A 20,688-nucleotide genomic window follows, 5' to 3' on the forward strand; every position below is an offset into this window, starting at 1 on the left:
AATTTAAATTTCAAAAGTCTTATGTTTCGATATTACTGGAAATGTATCGTGATCTATAATATCGTATTTCATCGTCTGGGACGTGCAATACGGTGTTTATGTTGAAAATTTCTAGATTCTGGCAGAAACAAGAAGTCCGGAGTTATGACATTTACGATCAGTCATAAATTTAGCTCGGGTACAGGGAACCGGACGCGCCTAAAAGGACAGGTCAGAGCTTGTTACAATTGCCTGTGAATGAGGGCCAGTATGATTGGGTTGCCTCGTTCAAGCTTCCTACGGAAGATGGGATGAAAATGTATATGTCAACACCATCTTTCGAATTCCCGGCGTGGGGGTGCAAGCCATTCCACAAAAAAGGAGACTTTCACAATATTCCGAACTGAACGGACGTGACCCTTGCACGCTCCGGGACATAGCTAGCCGATAGTGTAACGCTGTAACTTAAAGCTAAGAATACATTAATTTAACAGTGTGGTGAATTAGCAGGTGAATAAACGTCAATTGGCTCAACTCTCAGAAAAACGCTTTCTTCGGCATCGCTACCCTGAGACTCATGCAAACCGACCCAGCTAGTTTCCCGTACCTATACCGATCTTCCTTAGTTTGATCTGTGAGGACAACTTCCAGTAGCCATCATACACTGTCCTAAGGTAGAAACAGGTGTAGCAGGGATAGCACCATTCCGACTGCGCTGATACAAACAAAGGCGGGTTGGAAAAGAGCGGTGTTACGCACTATAACCGGTAAGGCATTAGGGGCAACGTGTAGCTGAAGGGAAACAAGTAACGTGGTCAGTGCCATTACAGATAAGGGTGAAGAAAATTTTGTCTGTGGGAAGGAAAAGGCAGACACTTGGATATATCTCACAAGTATCACTTTGATTCTATCCCTCGCATAATGCGGTTTGGTTTCAACTCCATGGAAAACTTTCCCGCCGTTCAACATTGTCCACACTGTGCGCTCACCAGCAGGAGTTGACGCGGCTATATAGGAGTTGCCACTGCCTGCACTGTCAGGCAGGCAGAGTAGTGCTTGAACCCCCATGGACTCTCATGTGCCTGTTCAAATTTCCCGATTGCGAGAAACGCAGTAAACACAATTTACATTGGTATGGCTTCTCACCGCTATGAATTCTCAGATGTTTCGTTAGGGTGGACGAATCCGAGAAAGCCTTTTTACAAAGTCTACATCGGTAAGGCCTTTCTCCCGAATGTGTGCGCATGTGAGTTGTGACTGAAGAAGACTGAGAGAAACGTCTATCACAAATTGGACAACGGAAGGGTTTTTCACCAGAATGTGTACGCACATGCGCGGTAAGATTTGCTGCCTGGCTAAATGACTTATTACAGTCCACACAACGGTACGGTTTCTCCCCCGAATGTGTTCTCAGATGCGTCTTTAATGTACTGGGACGCGCGTAAGTCTTGCCACATATTCGACACAAATTTGGGCGCTGTGATTCGTCACTGTTTACTGATGTCATTGCTGCGGCTGCGGCTGCAGCTGCCGCTGCTGCGGAAGCCATTTTGTTCTGATGATACGTACTTCCGTTCGCCATCTTGTTTTGACAGATACTTCCGTTCCGTCTGTTGTTACAGACATTACGTGATGACACTGGCATTCCTCCGGTTGTAGTGGAAACTGGTGCGAAACCTGTTACTTTACTGATCACTGTTTTGAAGGGTGAGTTAGTTGTGATGAGAGGTGGCTCTGCTGGTGCTGTTGGAGGACGGAAATCCGCTGTGAAGGAATATGTGGCCCCACCAGCGTAGGTTTGCGGACTCAGCAAGCCTTGTGTCTGAGGGTAGACAGGCGATGGATTGGGCGTGGTTGATGTCCATTGCATCTGGAAGAATTGCATACATTCAAGTGTTGGCAGGTTGATTATTTGGGATATTATGCGAAGTTGAATCAACTGGTCAATAGGTCATTGAAGGTCGCAGTGCAAGGGCCGAATCATATGGCCCATCCCTTACTCATTCATTCATGAATCAACTTGTGGATTAGACCCCGCCATAGCTCAGGCTGTTAGTCGCTAGATTCCCACCACGGCGGCCCGGGTTTGGTCATGTGGGATTTATGGTGGATACAGTGGCGCTGGGCCGGTTACGGCAGCCGAGCGGTCTAAGGCATGTACTGTCTTCGCTCGCTTGGAAACCGGGAGCGTGTGTTCGAATCCCACTCAGAGCATGGATTTTTAGTTTATGTGCGTTTTTCTGTGTTTGTGTACAGGTAGAGGCTTTGCGACGATCTGATCACCCGCCCAAGGAGTCCTACCGAATGTGTAAGATCTAGAAAAACCGAAAACTGAACGGAGAAGTTCATGGAGGTATGCCTAGGTCCACTGGAGGTGTAGTGCCAAGGTGGGGGGAAGAAAATGGCGCTGGAACATGTTTTCTCCGAGTACTTCGGTTTCCCCTGCCAATTTTCATTCCACCAATTGCTCCACGATCACCATCATCTATCACCTTGGGCTAGTACAATAGGCCAGTAGTGGGCACTGTGCCAAGTGTACTCAGTCTCACCTCACTAAAAATAATAACAACGAAAATAACTGGTGGATTACGTGGGGTCGAATTGGACAAAACGTGTGGGAGAAAGCGCTTGTCTCTTCATTCAGCCCTGTAATAACTAATTAAGTAACGAACTAACTAACTCCTTGAAGCTGAGTTCGTCTTGAGAGGCGAATATTCTCTCATTCTATAAGAAATTCCCCGTCTTTTATGGAACCCGAAGATCCATTATCACGTTTACTAGTGTCCAACACTGGTCTTTATCTTAAGCCATACAAATCAAGTCTAGTACCTCTGGAAACATGGAGGAATCTCACGGACTGAAGTGAATTGTCAGCTTCACGTTCCGGCCTCTTTGAAACCCTGATCGCCTAACATAAGCGGACGTTGCGGATGTGATAAAGAAAAGAATTCCAGCTTTTTTAACGTGTAACTGCCGGGATGTGTTCCTTAAAATTTTTCTTAGTAAATGTGGATCTCAGTTGCATACACTGTAAAAAGGACGGAGAGTGTGTTGTGCTCCGTAATGCGGTACCGCACAGTAATACCGAGGTTACGATTGCGTGGAGCTATATCTCCACTCCACCATACAGCTGTATGACAAGGAGATTATTTCAGAACTTTACTGCTCTCTTTACTAGATGTTCCGCTTCGAAACCCATTCAAAATATTCAAGACTGGAAAAGTACAAAATTCATGTTACAAGAAGATTTTCTAGATAAGAGTTTTCAGCAACATGCCGACGGCTGAAGACAAAGATATTATTTTTCAACTGAGGTTCTCATAGCGGTGTCTTTGGAGATGTGACGCCGTGTATTCCGATAGAAGGTCATCGACTTTTCAGAGGAACATTCTCGTTCTTCGATCCTAAAGATGGTGACAGTATGTTCTCTGAAAATTCAGTGAGCTTCTACTAGACTGCACGCTGTCATACCTCAGAAGGTAGCAAACACTCTTCAATGAATCGGCCGACGAAAGATCATGCTGAAATTCGCACAGAAAAGAAAGCTCCCCCAAACTACATAATGAAAAAGTAAAACACGTTGTAGTTACGCCCTGTTCTAACAGAACTTCTGGTAAAGAGAGGAGGGAAGGGAAAGAGTGACGACAGCAGACAGAAAGAGAAGGAAATAGATGGACAAAGGAAGCGAAATCCCAGGGTAATTCAGTGTGTTCAGTGGCCCGGATCGATAAGATGTTAGGGGCTACATCCGCCCACGCAGTCCCGGTAGCTCCTCCCACACAGAGTGGTTGTCATCGCAACAAACAATAAAGATGGCTTCTCGGAGACCCGTGCCTGCCATGATGCACACACCATGGCGGCGGTGGTACTTCCCCCCCCCTTAGTAAAATTCTCTTTCTTTGCCCTGCCAGTATTAACTTTTTATTATTATTATTATTATTATTTGTTTTGTTTTTGTGTGTGTGCATGTGTTTTAATTCCTTCTGTTGCTCGTGTTTACATTATAATTGGCCTTTGGGCTGTTAAGTAAGCGCGTAAATGAATAGAGAAAAGAACTGAATTGAGTTATTATTAGTAGCATATGCGTCTGTCACCTGGATTAACTTTGCATTGTTAGATTCCAATAAATTTGAAAAATATACAAAATAGATATTAGCGAGTTTATGATTATACCTAGTCAATTTTGTCGATACGCGGTAATGTAGTTGGTTGAGGCACTATGCTACAAGCCGGAAGGTCGCGGGTTCAAGTCCCGATGAGATCATTGGATTCTTTTAATTGACGTAAACCCTGGGGTCGACTCAGCCTCTAACAGAAATGAGTACCAAGAATGTTCCTGGGGGTAAAAGGTGGCCGGCGCCTAGGGATGACAACCTTGCCGCCATCTATGAGCCGATTGTCTAGAAAATGTGGGAACCTCAACATCTCATAACCCTATGGGCCTCCACGGCCTGTTACAAGATATCTTTACTTTTACTTACTTACTTAACTAGTCGGTTTTACCAATATGATTTCTCCAGCAGTTATGGCTTAATTGAGGAATATTTAGAATTTAGATAAATTTATTCCAGAAGGATAATCTTTTTTTTTTTTTTTCTTAAGAGGAAAATAAACTGTCACGGGTACAGATAGTTTCCATGTAGCTACCAAATTATTTAGGGATGCTAGTATTCACTACAGTTCTTCATACGAGTCACAAAGCTAATAATGGTACACGGTAGGTTTTCATATTTTTAATAGAAATACGGCCTCGTTTGCAAATCCTGTTATTTCTCTACTTTACTTCTTTTTATTTTCTTTTTAGTGCTCGTCCGTAATAGACCACCGCTGTTGGAAAGTACTCTTTAAAATTGATCGTACCGTCTTCTGGGTTGTGGCTGCAGCCACCTGCTCACGCTGGTTCCCCGCTCGCATATTTTTATACCCTGAAGATGGATGCGATACGTTCCTCCGAAGCATCGGTTTACATAATATCTACACGGTGCCACATCCCAGAAGACGACATTCTTCAGGATATTCATAAATTGTAATTTACAAGTTTTCGTCAGTGCCTCACAGCAGATTAAAAATGTATATGTAAGCGTTTATATAGGCCCTTGAACAATGTCCATTAAAAAAATCGTTTAATGATATCGGTACCGTCAAATGAACCTAAGTTGTACGAATACATTATCAGATTCTGTTTTGTTTCAAAAAGATAAATTGACACATAAGGATTGTGACCGCAAGGGTTCAGTTAAAAAAAAGAATCTCTCCCTGTGAGCCTCAAGGGGCTTAGTGTCAAGACGCTCCGATCGGCGTTAAACCGCCAGTCGTAAAGTAACTCTGACTGTGACAATCTATAAAAGGTTAATATTGTTAGGCCCATACGTCGGTTTGTACTGTTTTATATGAAACAGAAATATAACTGTAAAAATCTTCTGCGCAGCTGCTCATCGAGGCAAAATACTTGCGCATGAAAGGGGATGTAGAGCGTGTCATCTTCTGTAATTTGGCTAAACGCCTTAAGGACCGACGCTCCCTTCTCTCACCCTAGCTGGAGATTATGCTGACAATGAACGGCGTTTGCAATTGCATCTACGTGTGGGATTTAAGATACTCGAGGCGGTATAACCACAACATCTGCTGTGGAAAGTTGTCAATATGATTCAAAGAAATGTAGTAATATCGGTATAACCATTACATCCGGTGTGGAGGAAATGCCCCTACCTAATTCAAGAAACCGAGCCATGGCTGTATAACCATTACATCCGGTGTGGAGGAAATGTCACTACCTAATTCAAGAAACCGAGTTATGGCTGTATAACCATTACATCGGGTGTGGAGGAAATGTCACTACCCAATTCAAGAAACCGAGTCATGGCGGTATAACAATTACATCCGGTGTGAAGGAAATGTCACTACCTAATTCAAGAAACCGAGCCATGGCTGTATAACCATTACATCCGGTGTGGAGGAAATGTCACTACCTAATTCAAGAAACCGAGTTATGGCTGTATAACCATTACATCGGGTGTGGAGGAAATGTCACTACCCAATTCAAGAAACCGAGTCATGGCGGTATAACAATTACATCCGGTGTGAAGGAAATGTCACTACCTAATTCAAGAAACCGAGCCATGGCTGTATAACCATTACATCCGGTGTGGAGGAAATGTCACTACCTAATTCAAGAAACCGAGTTATGGCTGTATAACCATTACATCGGGTGTGGAGGAAATGTCACTACCCAATTCAAGAAACCGAGTCATGGCGGTATAACAATTACATCCGGTGTGAAGGAAATGTCACTACCTAATTCAAGAAACCGAGCCATGGCTGTATAACCATTACATCCGGTGTGGAGGAAATGTCACTACCTAATTCAAGAAACCGAGTTATGGCTGTATAACCATTACATCGGGTGTGGAGGAAATGTCACTACCCAATTCAAGAAACCGAGTCATGGCGGTATAACAATTACATCCGGTGTGAAGGAAATGTCACTACCTAATTCAAGAAACCGAGCCATGGCTGTATAACCATTACATCCGGTGTGGAGGAAATGTCACTACCTAATTCAAGAAACCGAGTTATGGCTGTATAACCATTACATCGGGTGTGGAGGAAATGTCACTACCCAATTCAAGAAACCGAGTCATGGCGGTATAACAATTACATCCGGTGTGAAGGAAATGTCACTACCTAATTCAAGAAACCGAGCCATGGCTGTATAACCATTACATCCGGTGTGGAGGAAATGTCACTACCTAATTCAAGAAACCGAGTTATGGCTGTATAACCATTACATCCGGTGTGGAGGAAATGTCACTACCTAATTCAAGAAACCGAGTCATGGCGGTATAACCATTACGTCCGGTGTGGAGGAAGTGTCACTACCTAATTCAAGAAACCGAGTCATGGAGGTATAACCATTACATCTGGTGTGAAAGAAATACCACTACCTAATTCAAGAAACCGAGTCATGGCGGTATAAACATTACGTCCGGTGTGGAGGAAATGCCACTACCTAATTCAAGAAACCGAGTTATGGCTGTATAACCATTACGTCCAGTGTGGAGGAAATGTCACTACTATCAGGATCTGGATAAGAGATAAAGTCCCTGTCCTTAATTAGTTCAGCACCAAGCCATGAAGACATATGGGGGAGTGGAGGTATAGCTGCAGCAGTCACGACCTCAGCAGTAGGTGGATGTGAGTGGTCAGTTTTGCTCCCCGGGGAAAGAGCCCCGTTATCCATTGAATAGGAGACTGGGCTGGGCCCCAGAATCTGTCTGGACGATGCGGAGAAGAGAAAAATTTTGCCCCTTCCGGGAATCGAACCCTGGCCATCAAGACCGAAGCCCGTCTCTATCCCGAGTCAGGATAACAGGAATGGGAGCTGAGTGCAGCTTACCTGTGGGCAAGTCATCTGGTGCTGCAAGTTGTCCGGCATGTTGGCCGGGTACCCATGCATCGTCATGTTCATGGACACGTTGACACTCATGCTGGGGAACATGTTGTGGTGCTGGGCTGGCGTCTGGGCCCCTGCTGTGGTACCAGCCCCAAACATTGCGCTTTGGTCTTGCGTGCCCATACAGTACTGCGAGGATCCGTAGCCACCGCCGGGCGACATCACCTGCAACAGACAAGCTACACGTAGCGTCTCTGCTCCGAGCTGACCCATCTGTTGTTATTATTACTGTTTACTTAATAATAGCCCTGGTAGTTTCTTGTTTAATAAAATAATAATTGCATTCAAGGTATATATTTTTTATTTTCTTTCCTCTTATTGATAATTTTTGTGTAAAGGAAATTATTATTGTATTGATATTACTGTTAACATTAATACTATTCCATAAATGATAGGTCTATAAGTTGCCTGGTTTGTAACTTTGTTTCTATGTGTATATCTTTCTATTCTCGCGCGTCTTCTTACAGTCCCTTGTGGCTGTTAATTCATCGTATAAGTGAATAAAGAATTTAATTATTATTATTATCGTCATAGCGCAGTCGGTATAGCTGCTGGCTACGGACTGGTTGGCCGAGGGGCCGGATTTCGAGTCCTGGTTAGAGCAAGATTTTTCTCCTCTCTACATCTTCCAGACGTAGAGCCTCCTATCCAATGGGTCTTGGGTGTAAAGCGGCCGAGGTATGAAGCTGACCGCCCACCTCCAACTAGTGCCTAGGTCAAGAATACGTGGATCTATACATCCACCCTGACACACGTTTTAATGGCGTAGTATTTAATTAGTTAAGCACAACTTTACCTTTCTTCCAATCATCAGCTGTATCGTAGCGTCATCATTGTGAACAGGACCATTGCTGACTGGAACCAGTTACCTGAAGGGGTGATTGGGACTCACCCCGTTAAAGCGCATATATTTAGAAAGAAGGTTAGGAAAGCAAAATTAGTAGAGCAAGTGAAGTGAAGAGAAGTGAAGTGTACTTGTATTAGGTCATTGTACTTGTACTGTACTGTGAAAATTGTTTCTTGAGACGTATGTGATTTCTTGAGACGTATGTTTTTTCTTGAGACGTATGTGATGTATCTGTGTTGAATGTATGTCCGCTTTTGTAAACACTGCCACCGGACATAAGCCCAATTGCAGTAAATAATAAATATATAATATATTTGTATTTGGTTTAGCCTTTTATCTAATGAGTAACAGGGCCTCTTTCCGAGGGAGAAGGCGGGTAGAGCGTGATGCTAGTCGCCTGCTCCATCAAATTTCAGGGTTAAAATGTTTGGAGCTTCACCCCTACTCTCCTGTACATCTTCATGGGGTGGTATGTGATACAAGTAACTCTGTGGTGATGAGCCTATCTTGAGAAGCTGCCAGTCGCTCAGCTACGTAAGAATTTCCAGACATTTTACGGAACCCGAAGGTTTATTACAGTGTTCACAAGAGCCCTCCACTTGTTCCTATCCTGAGCCAGATCAACCGAGTACATATCACCCCATCCCATCCATCTAAGATTCATTTTAATATTATCCTCCCACCTCCCACGTGGCAATAGAGTAACACTATTGTTTCAAGGACTGGAATCACAAACATCTCTGAATACGGTAACTGTTTCGACAGTGTTTTCTGTTGGTTGATGCTGTTCGTCTCTACAAGATCTCACCTGATGTGGATGAACTGTATAAGACAGGGACGCGGAAGGTCCCTGGTACGATCCTTGGCCTGAACACTGTTGGCCAGTGTTGTAGGAGCCAGCAAAATTTCCGCAAGGAGACAGCTGGCCCGCTGCCTGGCCGGGGTGGACAACCGCGTGCTTGAGGGACAACAGTACGTCCGCCATGTCATGTGGTTGCTTCTCCTTCAGCACCGGAAACTCCGTCCTTGAGACAAACAGTAAAACCTATCTAGAATGGAAATTACATTAAACCTGTACAATGTCGTGCAAATAAGTTTCGAGACTTATTTTTTAATTTCGCGCAGAGCCATCTGGAAACGCTGTTATTTGGAATGTTAGGTGACGCAACAAGCCAGAACTCGCATGGAAAATTTGGATAACTTGTCTTCAGTATTCGTTGAACAATAGCTCTTTAGATCACTGTGTCGTCAACTCTGTCCAGACGCGAAAATGTAGCGTAGGAAGGAACAGAATGAATGGGAATTACTGTGTTGAATTGGAGAAATCGCCAGGTGAAACGTTATAGAAATATTAAAAGCCGTGTATGGTGAATCCCCAGGCCACTGAAGCCACGGGCGTCAAAGTGCAAGATCAAAACAACGCTGATCTGCTTTTTCGACATCAGCGGTATCATCCACTTTGAATCTGTACCCACAGGGACCACTGTTAATCAGAGGTTCTACGTGGAGGTGTTGTATTGATGCCGTGAGGCACAAGCGAGGAGAGTTGTGGTGAGATTTCCCATTGATCCTTCATCACGACAACGCGCCGGAACGTTCTTCGCTTCGAGTGTCGCAGTTTTTAGCAGGAAAAGGCATCTCTGCCATGGACAATCCTCCATACTCTCCTCACTTGGCTCCAACTGACTTCTGGCTGTTGCCAAAAACAAAAGTCTGCTGAAAGTGAAGCGTTTCTCGGACGTTGAGGACATTAAATCATCTGTGAAAAAAAAATGTTCACAGATATTCCAGTTCAGGATTTTAAAAACTGTTTTGAACAGTGGCCGAAGCGCTGGGAACTTTGGAAAGAATTTGAGGGAGATTACTTTGAAAAATTCTAGGTTGCTAATATCTGCAGCTTTTAAAATAAATCTTGAAAGAATTATTCTAGGCACTTATTTTCCCGAACATATATTTATAGGGAAAATTGTTCTGGTTCCAAGCGTGTGGTGTGAGATAAACGTAACCTGTTTGGGGCGGAAACGGCTGTTATAAAGAGCGGCTATATTGCGGATTGTCTGCTTGAATAGATTGCATTTTGTCCATAAAAGTTATTGCTTATTTCCGGATTTCACGTCTGCCAAGAAACATGGAATCTACGAACTTCAGCAGGATTCAAAGAAAATTAGTTTGTACCGGAAAGTTTCGGGAAATGCCAAACCCTGCAATTCCTAGCCTTGAAATGAGTCCGTAAGAGGCTGTATATTTTTCGTTGCAGTTTAGCACTGGAATATATTTATATAATGATACATGCATACACCCCGCCTTTTACGTTGGCTTACCGTTTTTCGCAGAGAATTTTTGTTTCGATAATTTTGTAGGCCTATGCCCTAAATTTCTAGGGTAACTGACATGAAGCCGGTCACAGTAGCCGCGTGGTCTAAGGCATGAACTGTCTTCGCTCGCTCAGACGCTGGAATCATGGGTTCAGATCCCACTGAAGACATGGATGTTTGGTGTGTGTGTGTGTGTGTGTATACGCGCCTTTATTCAGAGTTTGTGTTGTCCAGTGCTTAGGTAGTGACATTGCGACGGGCTGATCACTCGCCCAAGGCTTCCTACCGTCTGTGTAAAAGAAGATAACGAACTAAATAGTAGACCTGGGCCATAAATGGGCTGGAAGAGCTGTTGCAAAAAATAAAAAATACTGACATCAAGATGAGCCATGAATATACAGTATTAGTATAAAAGAAATAGACACTTTGAACGTTTTATAGAAACCGAAGTATCGTTGATATCGCCAAAATACGTACTTGCATGGTTTTTTAATATATGTCTTTAAGTTTGTATCATCATCATCATCATCAGACGACAGGTTCACAGTCTCTTCCAAAACAATTCCTCCACTTAATGCGATCTAGAGCTTTCTCCTTCAAATGACAGTATCCTCTTCTGTCCCCAAGGTCATCCAGCATCTTCTTACGTCTTCTTCCTCGTCTTCTTGTCACTTCTATCCGCCCCTCTATCTTTCCTTCAATAACTTCTTTTAGAAGGCAGTTACCGCGTAAGATATGACCAATCCAATTAGCCTTCCGTTTTCTTATTTCGTGTAGGACATTCCTCTGCTCACTGACTCTAATTAACACTCTAATTAACTAATTTCTCACATAATCGGTCCAACTGATCTTCTCCATCCTTCTCCAACAACTTTCTAGATGTTTCTGATCTACTGCCCTGTATCACTAAGTTACAAATGTTATATTTGTGAGCCTTTCGTCACACGACAGATATCAGTACGACAATCCAGTTCGTTCCAAACACACCGGATCATGTCCTCGTCAACACAAGTAACAGTTTGATGCGTTGCTTTAGATCGTTTACACTTACAGGAAGTGGAGGAACAAAAAATCTGTCTTTGATATATCCCCACAAGGAAAAGAATCAGTGGAGTCAGATCGGAATTCTTGGGGGTCAACTTGTCAGCGCCATGCTCTGGTCTGTTGAGCGGTGTTCAGAACGAACTGGGTTTCGTATTGATATCTGCCGCGTGACAAAAGTCTCCCACATAGAACATTTGTATCTTAGTCATACAAACTTAAAGATATATACTAAATTCCATGTAAGTATTTTGGCTATATCGATAATACTTTGGTTGCTATAAAACGTTGAAAGCGTTTATTTCTTTTACACTAACCCTGTATTTTTGGCCATCGAACGTAAACAATTTGGTTTATTTTCCTAGTGAAATATTTTAAATACTCCAACTGATAATCAGATTTTGTAACATATAGAAAAATGGGTGAACAATAATTCGTTGTCACTGAAAAATCTATGAAAATGCTGAAATCCTTATCCATTTCGAGATTTCTTCCCCAATATTAATCGTAATTCTATCCTCATTATCCCTTTCAATCTTTCACGCCGATTTTTCTGAAGAGATCTCAATACCAAAATTTTGTGTGCAATTCTTGGCTCCGACATTCCGGCCACTGCATAGCTCACCATTATTTTTATAATTTTAATAGCATGACTTGTCGTTGGCTGGTTTATTAATATTATTATTATTATTATTAGTGGGGTGAGACTGAGTCCACTTGGTACTGCGACCACTACTGGCCTGTTGTACCAGCCTCTGATGATAGATGATTGTGATTGTGGAGCAATTGGTGGAATGAGATTTGGCAATGGAAACCGAAGTACTCGGAGAAAACTTGCCCCAGTGCTACTTTGTCCACCACAAATCCCACATGACAAGACCCGGGCTAGAACACGGGCCGCGATGGCAAGCCGACGACTAACCGCCTGAGCTATAGCACGACCTTTGCTGGTGTGAATCACCAAGAACCCAATTTTTGCTGTAATATCCTGAATTTCGCCTTATAACCCTCTGAGTTACAAATAAGTTACATTTAGCATCATAAGGTCTACAGGCTAAAATTGCCAAATGTTTTCTTCGAGATTTTGGATCCATCGTCAGCCTTTATATTGTTTTATAACAGAGCTAACCATCAGAAGAGATACTGCCTACCATAGAAGTGTGTACTCTACTGAGAATATTAGAGAAATTGCGTTGCACAGTCTTAAAATTGTTTCCATTATACTTTTGTCAAATACTCATGTTATCGGTAACGTCTGACATAGAAGTTACCGTATTTACGCATGTATAGGCCGCGTGCGTGTATAGGCCGCAGCACAATTTTCAGACAGAAATTATAGAAAAAATAATTTTCTTGGAATATTATTTCAGGAGTAGAACACCCTGTATTACTAATTATGAATATAATTTTTTTTAAATGAAGTGTGATTTCGAATATTTCGAATATAAGCCGCACCCCAGTTTTCCTCTTGAATTTTTGGCAAAAAAATGTGCGGCCTATACATGCGTAAATACGGTATATATAATTTTGTTATATATAAGCGTATATTATAGGAGTCTTCCCTTGGATGAAAAATTATGAATTGTACGAGTCGCTCTTTTCTTTAGGATGAAAATGTATGAAATTCTATTTGAGCTTCCTTTGTATGTAGAATCAGTATCGTGTAGTAAACGTGAAGTTGTTTTTTTGCCTAATTAACTGGGCATCGCCTCACGAAGACGTGTGCGGGAGTTACAGGCATTACTAATTTCAACACTCAACGGCCGTGAGTTTCATGCATCGGGTGCTCTATCTCCAGGACAAGATCCCCCTGTACTCTTTGGCTACGAGGCTGGGTTGATTCCGAAATCGGTCTGAACGCTGTGGAGGAGAGACAAATCTCTTACACCTGCCGGAAATCGAACCCGATTCTTTGACCTTCCAGCTCATAGTCTGTCCCTATACTGACTGAGCTATCTCGGTTCCCGGATGCAGAGTGTCTGTAAATGAAATTTGTATTCACATTCACAGAACCTCAGAAAATTCAAAGTCAGAGTCAAAGTCACATTGCGACTGACGGTCAGTCAGTCAGTCTTGGTGTCGAGCCAAATCTGGGGCTTATGACAAGATATTTATTACTTTTTGACAGTTTGGGGTCTTGTTATTTTGGGGCCCCCTCTCTGACGAGAGAACGGGTCTGTCTTTTGTTAGTCATTGTCTGCAGTAGTAAGTCATTTGTCATAATGTAAGGGATATTTACATTTTACATGTTAAACATGTTAATCTGTATAAATAAAATATATACAAGGACTCTGTCAGTCCAGGCTCAGTACAGTTAAAACCTAAGTAAAATATAAAAATTTAGTCCGTGCCTCACAGGAAACACATTATATCTCCATTTCAGAGACGAAACGGTTAATGCTGTTTGGGAAATAATATTTTTTTTCTTACAATCATAGAAAATTCGTAAAATCCACAATCTGAGGGCAGAATACAGAGATTTTGAATGCTAAAGAAAGTGGTACGTATAGGAACCACTATGCTATAGAGGCTCCCCCCCCCCTTGGCACTACAGCCCCAGTGGGCCTAGGCCTACCTCCATGAACTTCTCCGTTCACTTCGGTTTTCTAGATCTTACACATTCGGTAGGACTCCTTGGGCGGGTGATCAGCTCGTCGCAAGGCCTCTACCTGTACATAAACACAGAAAAACGCACACACACAACCTAAACATCCATGCCCTGAGTGGGATTCGAACCCACGATCCCGGTTTCCAAACGAGCGAAGACAGTGCTATAGAGACTTACGTTGTATAAAAAGCTACACACCTTCGGACGTGACCTGTAATTTAATGCACCGTGTTTCAGAGTAGAGGAAAATTCGCTCCGAACCGGATTCTTCGAAAACAAGTATTTTATTAATGTTCTTGCATATATCGCTGAATATTATGTTCGTTGATTGCGTATGCGAATCCGCTGTTGCAAAGTGAATAAGGAGAACAGGAATCAGCTATTTGTACACGAGTAATTTGGGAGACTTTATGAGTTTCCTTCCAACAATTTCAGTACTTGAAATGCAGATCACATATTTCGGCACGTAATTAATCCCATCCTCAGAACTTTTACACATAAATGTATACATTAAGTGTGTATTTTAATAGGCCCGTTGTTTTCTTTTATTTGTAATAATATAAAGAAAGGTATACACCAAATGCAAAAAAAAAATGTAACCTGCATTTATGGTATTAAAAGTTGTTTGATGCTATTTGAAAAAAAAATATTTTATCAAAATAGAAGAGTATACAAAAATTCAATCAAGTAATTATGCTTTGTGTTTTGTTTATTATGTGTGAACTATTATATTGTAAATCAATTAATAAAAATACATAAATATTAACAATATCCAGCAGTACGTATATCTATATTAAGCTAATATAAACTTTGAAGAAAGCAGTCTTCTGGGATGTGGCGCCGTGTAGATATTGTGTTAACCGACGTTTCGGAGGAACGCATTAGTCTGTTAGCACCTGCTCACGCTGGTTCCTCGCTCGCGGATTTTCTTCCTTTTTCTTCTGTCCTGAAGATAGAGGCGATACGTTCGTCCGAAACGTCGGTTAACACAATATTTACACGGCGCCACGTCCCAGAAGACTGCTTTCTTCATAGTCACAGTCATGAAAACCTCAAATCTGAAAAACTTCTGTTCGAGCTCCATCTAAAATAGGAGTTATTTTGAATTAATGGGGTTAAAGTGTGATTTGAAGAATTACTGAAAATAACATGTTAAAAAAGTCGCTAATATGATTAGGTCGCAGACAGGCAGACAGATCGACGTACAAACATGACATCCACTTGAGACTTTTATTTTGTAAACAAAAACTAAATATTGTGATAAATAAAATGATGATGAAATAATTATTACCAGAATTTAATGTCTCCCCTATCGAATTATGTGGTTCGGACTATGATGCTGTAAATGAGATTTTAGTTAACTCTCTAAACAAAGCGCACGATTTGTGACAAATAAAATCTTTATGAAATGATTATTAATACATGAACGCGAAACGCTAGGCAACAAGTACAGTCACGTAACTGGCTCCCCGTCCCACACTGCTGCTTGGCACACTTACTTGCAGTTAGCGGCCGGACACGGGCTAAAGGGGAACAGACTGGGCAGTGGATCCAGATCTAGAGGCGGCAGCGAGAAAGATCCCATATCCTCCGGAGTCCAGTACGCCCCCCCACTGCCGAGACCTGCAGGAACCTGTATACCACCTGTACTAGTGTACGTGCCGCCCAAAACTGTAGGAGATGGTCCGCCACCTGCGCCTTGCAACTCCACCAGCCCGTAGTGGGGGTTGTTGGGTATGTAGCACCCATCCATCTCTCTCTCTCTCCCTCTCTCAGATTTCTCCTTCTCCTTCTTCTTCTACTTTTTTATTTGTCAGTGCAGCCCTAGGAGCCCTCTCTCTGGAACATATGAGACACACGTATATTAGCAACTGCTTCTCCGTGATAACAAAGGATGCAGAATCCTTAGAGCGCAGCCAGCCTCATTGGGCGACTGGTTGCGCTGCTCTGCGGCACGGAGCATGCACAGTTGTATGGAAGGCTTCAGATATTAATTATTACAGGCGGAGGGGTGGGATGTGGGGGTTGTTGAGAGACAAGCCAAAGGAATACTGCCTCGGCTTGGGAGCAGGCGTATCGCTATCAGAGTTTCAGCGAAACTGGGGATGTTGAAATCTCATCGGTTTAATCAAGTGACTGGGTAACTGTTTCGCAGAAAAACTATGAAAATTACGAAATATTGGCTCAAAACTGACTGATTCATTGACTAAGTGAATGAATGATTCACTGGCTCATAAGTAAATCATTAGCCTGTTCACTAACTGATTTACTGATAATTGATTTTTTCATTGGCTCGTTAAACGATTCACCAACTGAGTCACTGATTGACTGTCGTACAAGTGATTCACACCGGTTCGTTGACTGTTTTATATCACTGATTTACTGATTGACAAGTGACTCGTTCACCGGTTCACTGACTGGTTAGATTTCTGATTCATTGATTGGCTGAAAAATGACTGATTCATTGACTGATTAACTGAATGATTCACTAATAGATTCACTGACTGACAAATGACTGGTTCACCGGTTCACTAACCGGTTAGATAAATGATTCACTAACTGACTGGCTAACAAGTAACTAATTTAGTGACTGATTAACTGACTGATTCACTAATAAATTAACTGTCTGACAAATGACTCTCACCGGTTAGATAACTGATTCACTAACTGCTTGGCTAACAAATGGCTGATTCATTGAGTGATTAACTGACTGATTCACTAATAGATTCACTGACTGACAAGTGACTTGTTCACCTGTTCACTACTGGTTAGATGACTGACTGAGGAAGTTACTCCCCGAGTGAATGGGAAGTGCCTGCCGCACTGCCTAACCAAGTAACTAACTAGCTACATTAGCTGATGTAGTGAACTGCTGAGTCTCCCTCCTGGCAGTGTCAATAATTGGACATATTCACCGACTGCTCAACACAATCATAAGATATAGCTATTTATAGAGTAATGTTCTTGATTATGACACTGTGCAGTCTGGCGAGTGGTTACCCACGTTTCGGAGGTACATACTGCCTCCATCTTCAGATTACGTATCACTTTTAGCACCTACCGAACTACATGTTATAACCTAAAGGACCACAATCATATACAAGTAATTTCATATGGCTGAAAACCTTAAATTTTTATATAATGATTACTCACTCACGGACTCAAATAATACTCGGTTAACTGAATGATTAATTGACTAAATGCCATGGCTTTATTTTATGAATAATTCATTTTTGGATACAACGAAGATGCTCCGTACACCTCGGTTTCCCAGTTACCAGCTTTGTGACACTGCGCGTGCGCGGGCCAATGGTAACTTGTGTCAGCTTCAGTTAATCTGTTGCATTATGATTTATTTTCATCTGTGTTCGATGTGCGCTGCGTTAGTGGGATTTCACTTGAAAAGTGGCTTTTGATATGTGCAAAGCTTTCAGTTATCTAACAAAACATCAAATGAAACCCGACTTTATTCACATGTTATCCTCGTGTGTTGTAAGTTTATTATTTGTTAGCCTGCTGGTTCTTTTTACAACATTGTTGGCAGCGTCGAGTAGAAGGAAGAGAGGCCGTGAAGGCTCATAAGGTTGTGAGACGTCGATGTTCCCACATTTTCTAGGCAATCGGCTCACAGATGGCGAGGTTGTCAGCCTTACGCCCTAAATTACCTCTGTAACAGGCCGTAGAGGCTCATAGGTTGTGAGATGTTGAGGCTCTCACATTTTCTAGACAATCGGCTCAGAGACGGTGGTGAGAATGTCAGCCTTACGCGGAAAGCTCTCCCTGTAACAGGCCGTGGAGGCCCGTAATGTTGTGTGACGTCGATGTTCCCACATTTTCTAGACAACCGGCTCACAGATGGCGAGGTTGTCAGCCTTACGCCCTAAGTTACCCCTGTAACAGGCCGTAGAGGCCCATAGGTTTTGAGATGTTGAGGCTCTCACATTTTCTAGACAATCGGCTTACAGATGGCGGTAAGCTTGTCAGTCTTACGCACCGGCATCCATTTATCCCCCAAGAATATTTCTGGTACTCATTACTGTTAGAAGCTAAGTCGACCCCAGGGTCATAGAGCGGCTGGAAGAGTTAAGTGAATTGAAAAATCCAATATCCTCATCGGGAATCGAAATACGTTACCGCGTTCCCCAGGAAGACGTAACGGATGGTGAATTAGAAAATGATATAGAAGGAAATGGTCATCGCCTAATCGAGGTACCATCCCGGAATTTGACTGGAGGAACTGAGAAACCCACGAAATCTTTAATCAGAATGATAAAGACCTGTGCCGAGATTCGAACCGAGCACTTCCCGAATACAAGCCTAGAGCGCTACCACTATGCCAAAGTGTTCGGCGTCTTCTTGGTTATATGCTTATTCAGTAGAACTTGAAATTAACGACAGTCGTCGCGATTCTTGTTTTGTTTAATGACACTGTATCAACAATTTAGGTTATGTAGTATTGAATTGTTGGATGTTAGTGGACGAATTTTGATGCCGTCATCGTTTATTTTTAGATAATGTTCCATGATCTTTCAGGAGGGGTCTAGGATAAACCACGAATGTATTAGTCAGTGTCACCGCCGATCTCCACACTTTACAGTTCACTACAGCACCCACTGAATCTTTTCCAGCCTGCGATGTCTTAACCTGCCGTTCCCTATCAACGGCTTGAAGCATTGGAGATTCTTCAGCTTCCCGCTCTCAGGTCCTCTTGTCACAGCCGCCCGTGCAGAACTCTTAACAATTCATTGTCAACTGACGACTGCCAACTCCGAAACTCTCAGTCCAATTCTCCGTTGCCAACTCTGTCAAATTCTCTGCTGCAACTGCCAACTGTCAATTATCTCGTTGCCATTTCTTCTCAATTTACTAACTGCCATCTTAAGAGAATCTCTCAGTTATTCCTTCAGCCTGCGTGGAGTCCTCGTTATATAACCTCGGAGCGGACCCAACCAAGAACACCGTTCCTCTGTTGTTGCGTGCATGTTCGTTTTCGCTGGAACGTGTTTACCGAACCGTTGCTCAGAAACGGCCGTTTGTTGATTCGTGTATATCACAGAAATGGCTTTACTCGTTACAATGTAATCTCTGTTTTCATAACATTCCTCAACCTGTCCACATCTTCAGGGAGAAATTCACATCGCATATCTCTTGTGTTCATTTTAATATTATTTTCAAATCTATGCCTAAGCCTCTAATACAACCAAAATATTATAATTGTGCAGTTCTCATCTCCCCTTTCGTGACACAGACAGGGGCACCGCTACAGTTATTTCCGAAAGGGCAGGAACAGCCAGGTAGAAAAAATAAAAGGTAAAATTATCCCTGTAACAGGCCATGGAGGCCCATAGCATTGTGAGACGTTGAGGCTTTCACATCCTCTAGACAATCGGCTCACAGATGGCGGTGAGGTTGTCAGTCCTAAGCGCCGGCCCCCTTTCACCCCCAAAGAAGATTCCTGGTACTTATTCCTGTTAGAGGCTGAGTCGACCCCAAGGCCATATTGTGGCTGGACGGATTATTTCAATTGAAAATATCCACCTCATCAGGACTCGAACCCGCGACCATTTTGTAGAACCTATATTTGTTCCCCTTTCAATTTAGATTCGTTCCTTCATAAGATGGCGATAGAACATATACTTGCCTGACTTACCCCTCCTCGGCACCCAGAGCTGTAATCAATCAATGAACCAACGAACCAATGAGAGACGCTGTTGAATGTCGTCAAGCCACAGAACATAATTCGTCAGAAGTAGGAAAATTTGTTTAAAATTGCATAGGTAATTTTTCCATTTAGTTTTCAGGGACTCTGGTGGCTATGGAAACGGATTCCTGGCATTTTATTGGATAGCGTGATGTCAAAATAGAGAGAGAGATGGAAAAATAACAACCCCAAAAGGTATTAACATGGCTTCTGTTTGATGGAAAAAGGAAAGAAACATATCAGAGTACATTATGTGCGGCAGAAGCCATGCTGGGAAGCACAAGTTTTGATACTGGTGCGACTAAGGTGAGAACAGACCTCATTTATACCGGAACCCAAACAGACCTGAATATCTTTTTCCCCTTCTGTTTAAAACAGGTTTGTATTTGATACAATTGCCTCTACGTGCAACAGACCCTATTGCCCTTATACTCGTATGCAACATATACATATATTTCCCGAGCATACGTAAGTAATCCATTCCACATGTTCAGAAAACGCTGTTATGTGTGTTCCGCTTTACAGGACTAAATTCTGCCAGAATTTTATGGGGGGTTGAATTTGGATCATATTTATGACGCCATTGAACAACCAGAAACACATAAATTACGATTATACGCACTTCGTAACAATTCTGACGCATTCGCTACCTTTTTAGCCTAATTTCCTTGTTTTGAAATAATACAAGTAGGTTTATTTTGTAATTATCTCGAAAACCAAAAACTTACCAAAAAATGCATTGGG

The 20,688-nt window shown here is 42.4% G+C and overlaps 1 protein-coding gene across 1 annotated transcript; it reads right to left on the reverse strand.

Moving 5' to 3' along the window:
• Positions 1 to 1,015: 1,015 nt before the first annotated feature.
• Positions 1,016 to 15,996, reverse strand: LOC111873822 (protein glass-like). Its single transcript, XM_033755219.1, has 4 exons — positions 15,743 to 15,996; positions 9,088 to 9,304; positions 7,376 to 7,597; positions 1,016 to 1,849 (listed from the first exon to the last, which is right to left on the reverse strand). Exons 1-4 carry the CDS (start codon positions 15,994 to 15,996, stop codon positions 1,016 to 1,018), a joined length of 1,527 nt encoding a protein of 508 aa, XP_033611110.1.
• Positions 15,997 to 20,688: the final 4,692 nt, after the last annotated feature.

This window comes from Cryptotermes secundus, unplaced genomic scaffold (assembly GCF_002891405.2).
Source record: "Cryptotermes secundus unplaced genomic scaffold, Csec_1.0 scaffold215, whole genome shotgun sequence".
Taxonomy (NCBI): domain Eukaryota; kingdom Metazoa; phylum Arthropoda; class Insecta; order Blattodea; family Kalotermitidae; genus Cryptotermes; species Cryptotermes secundus.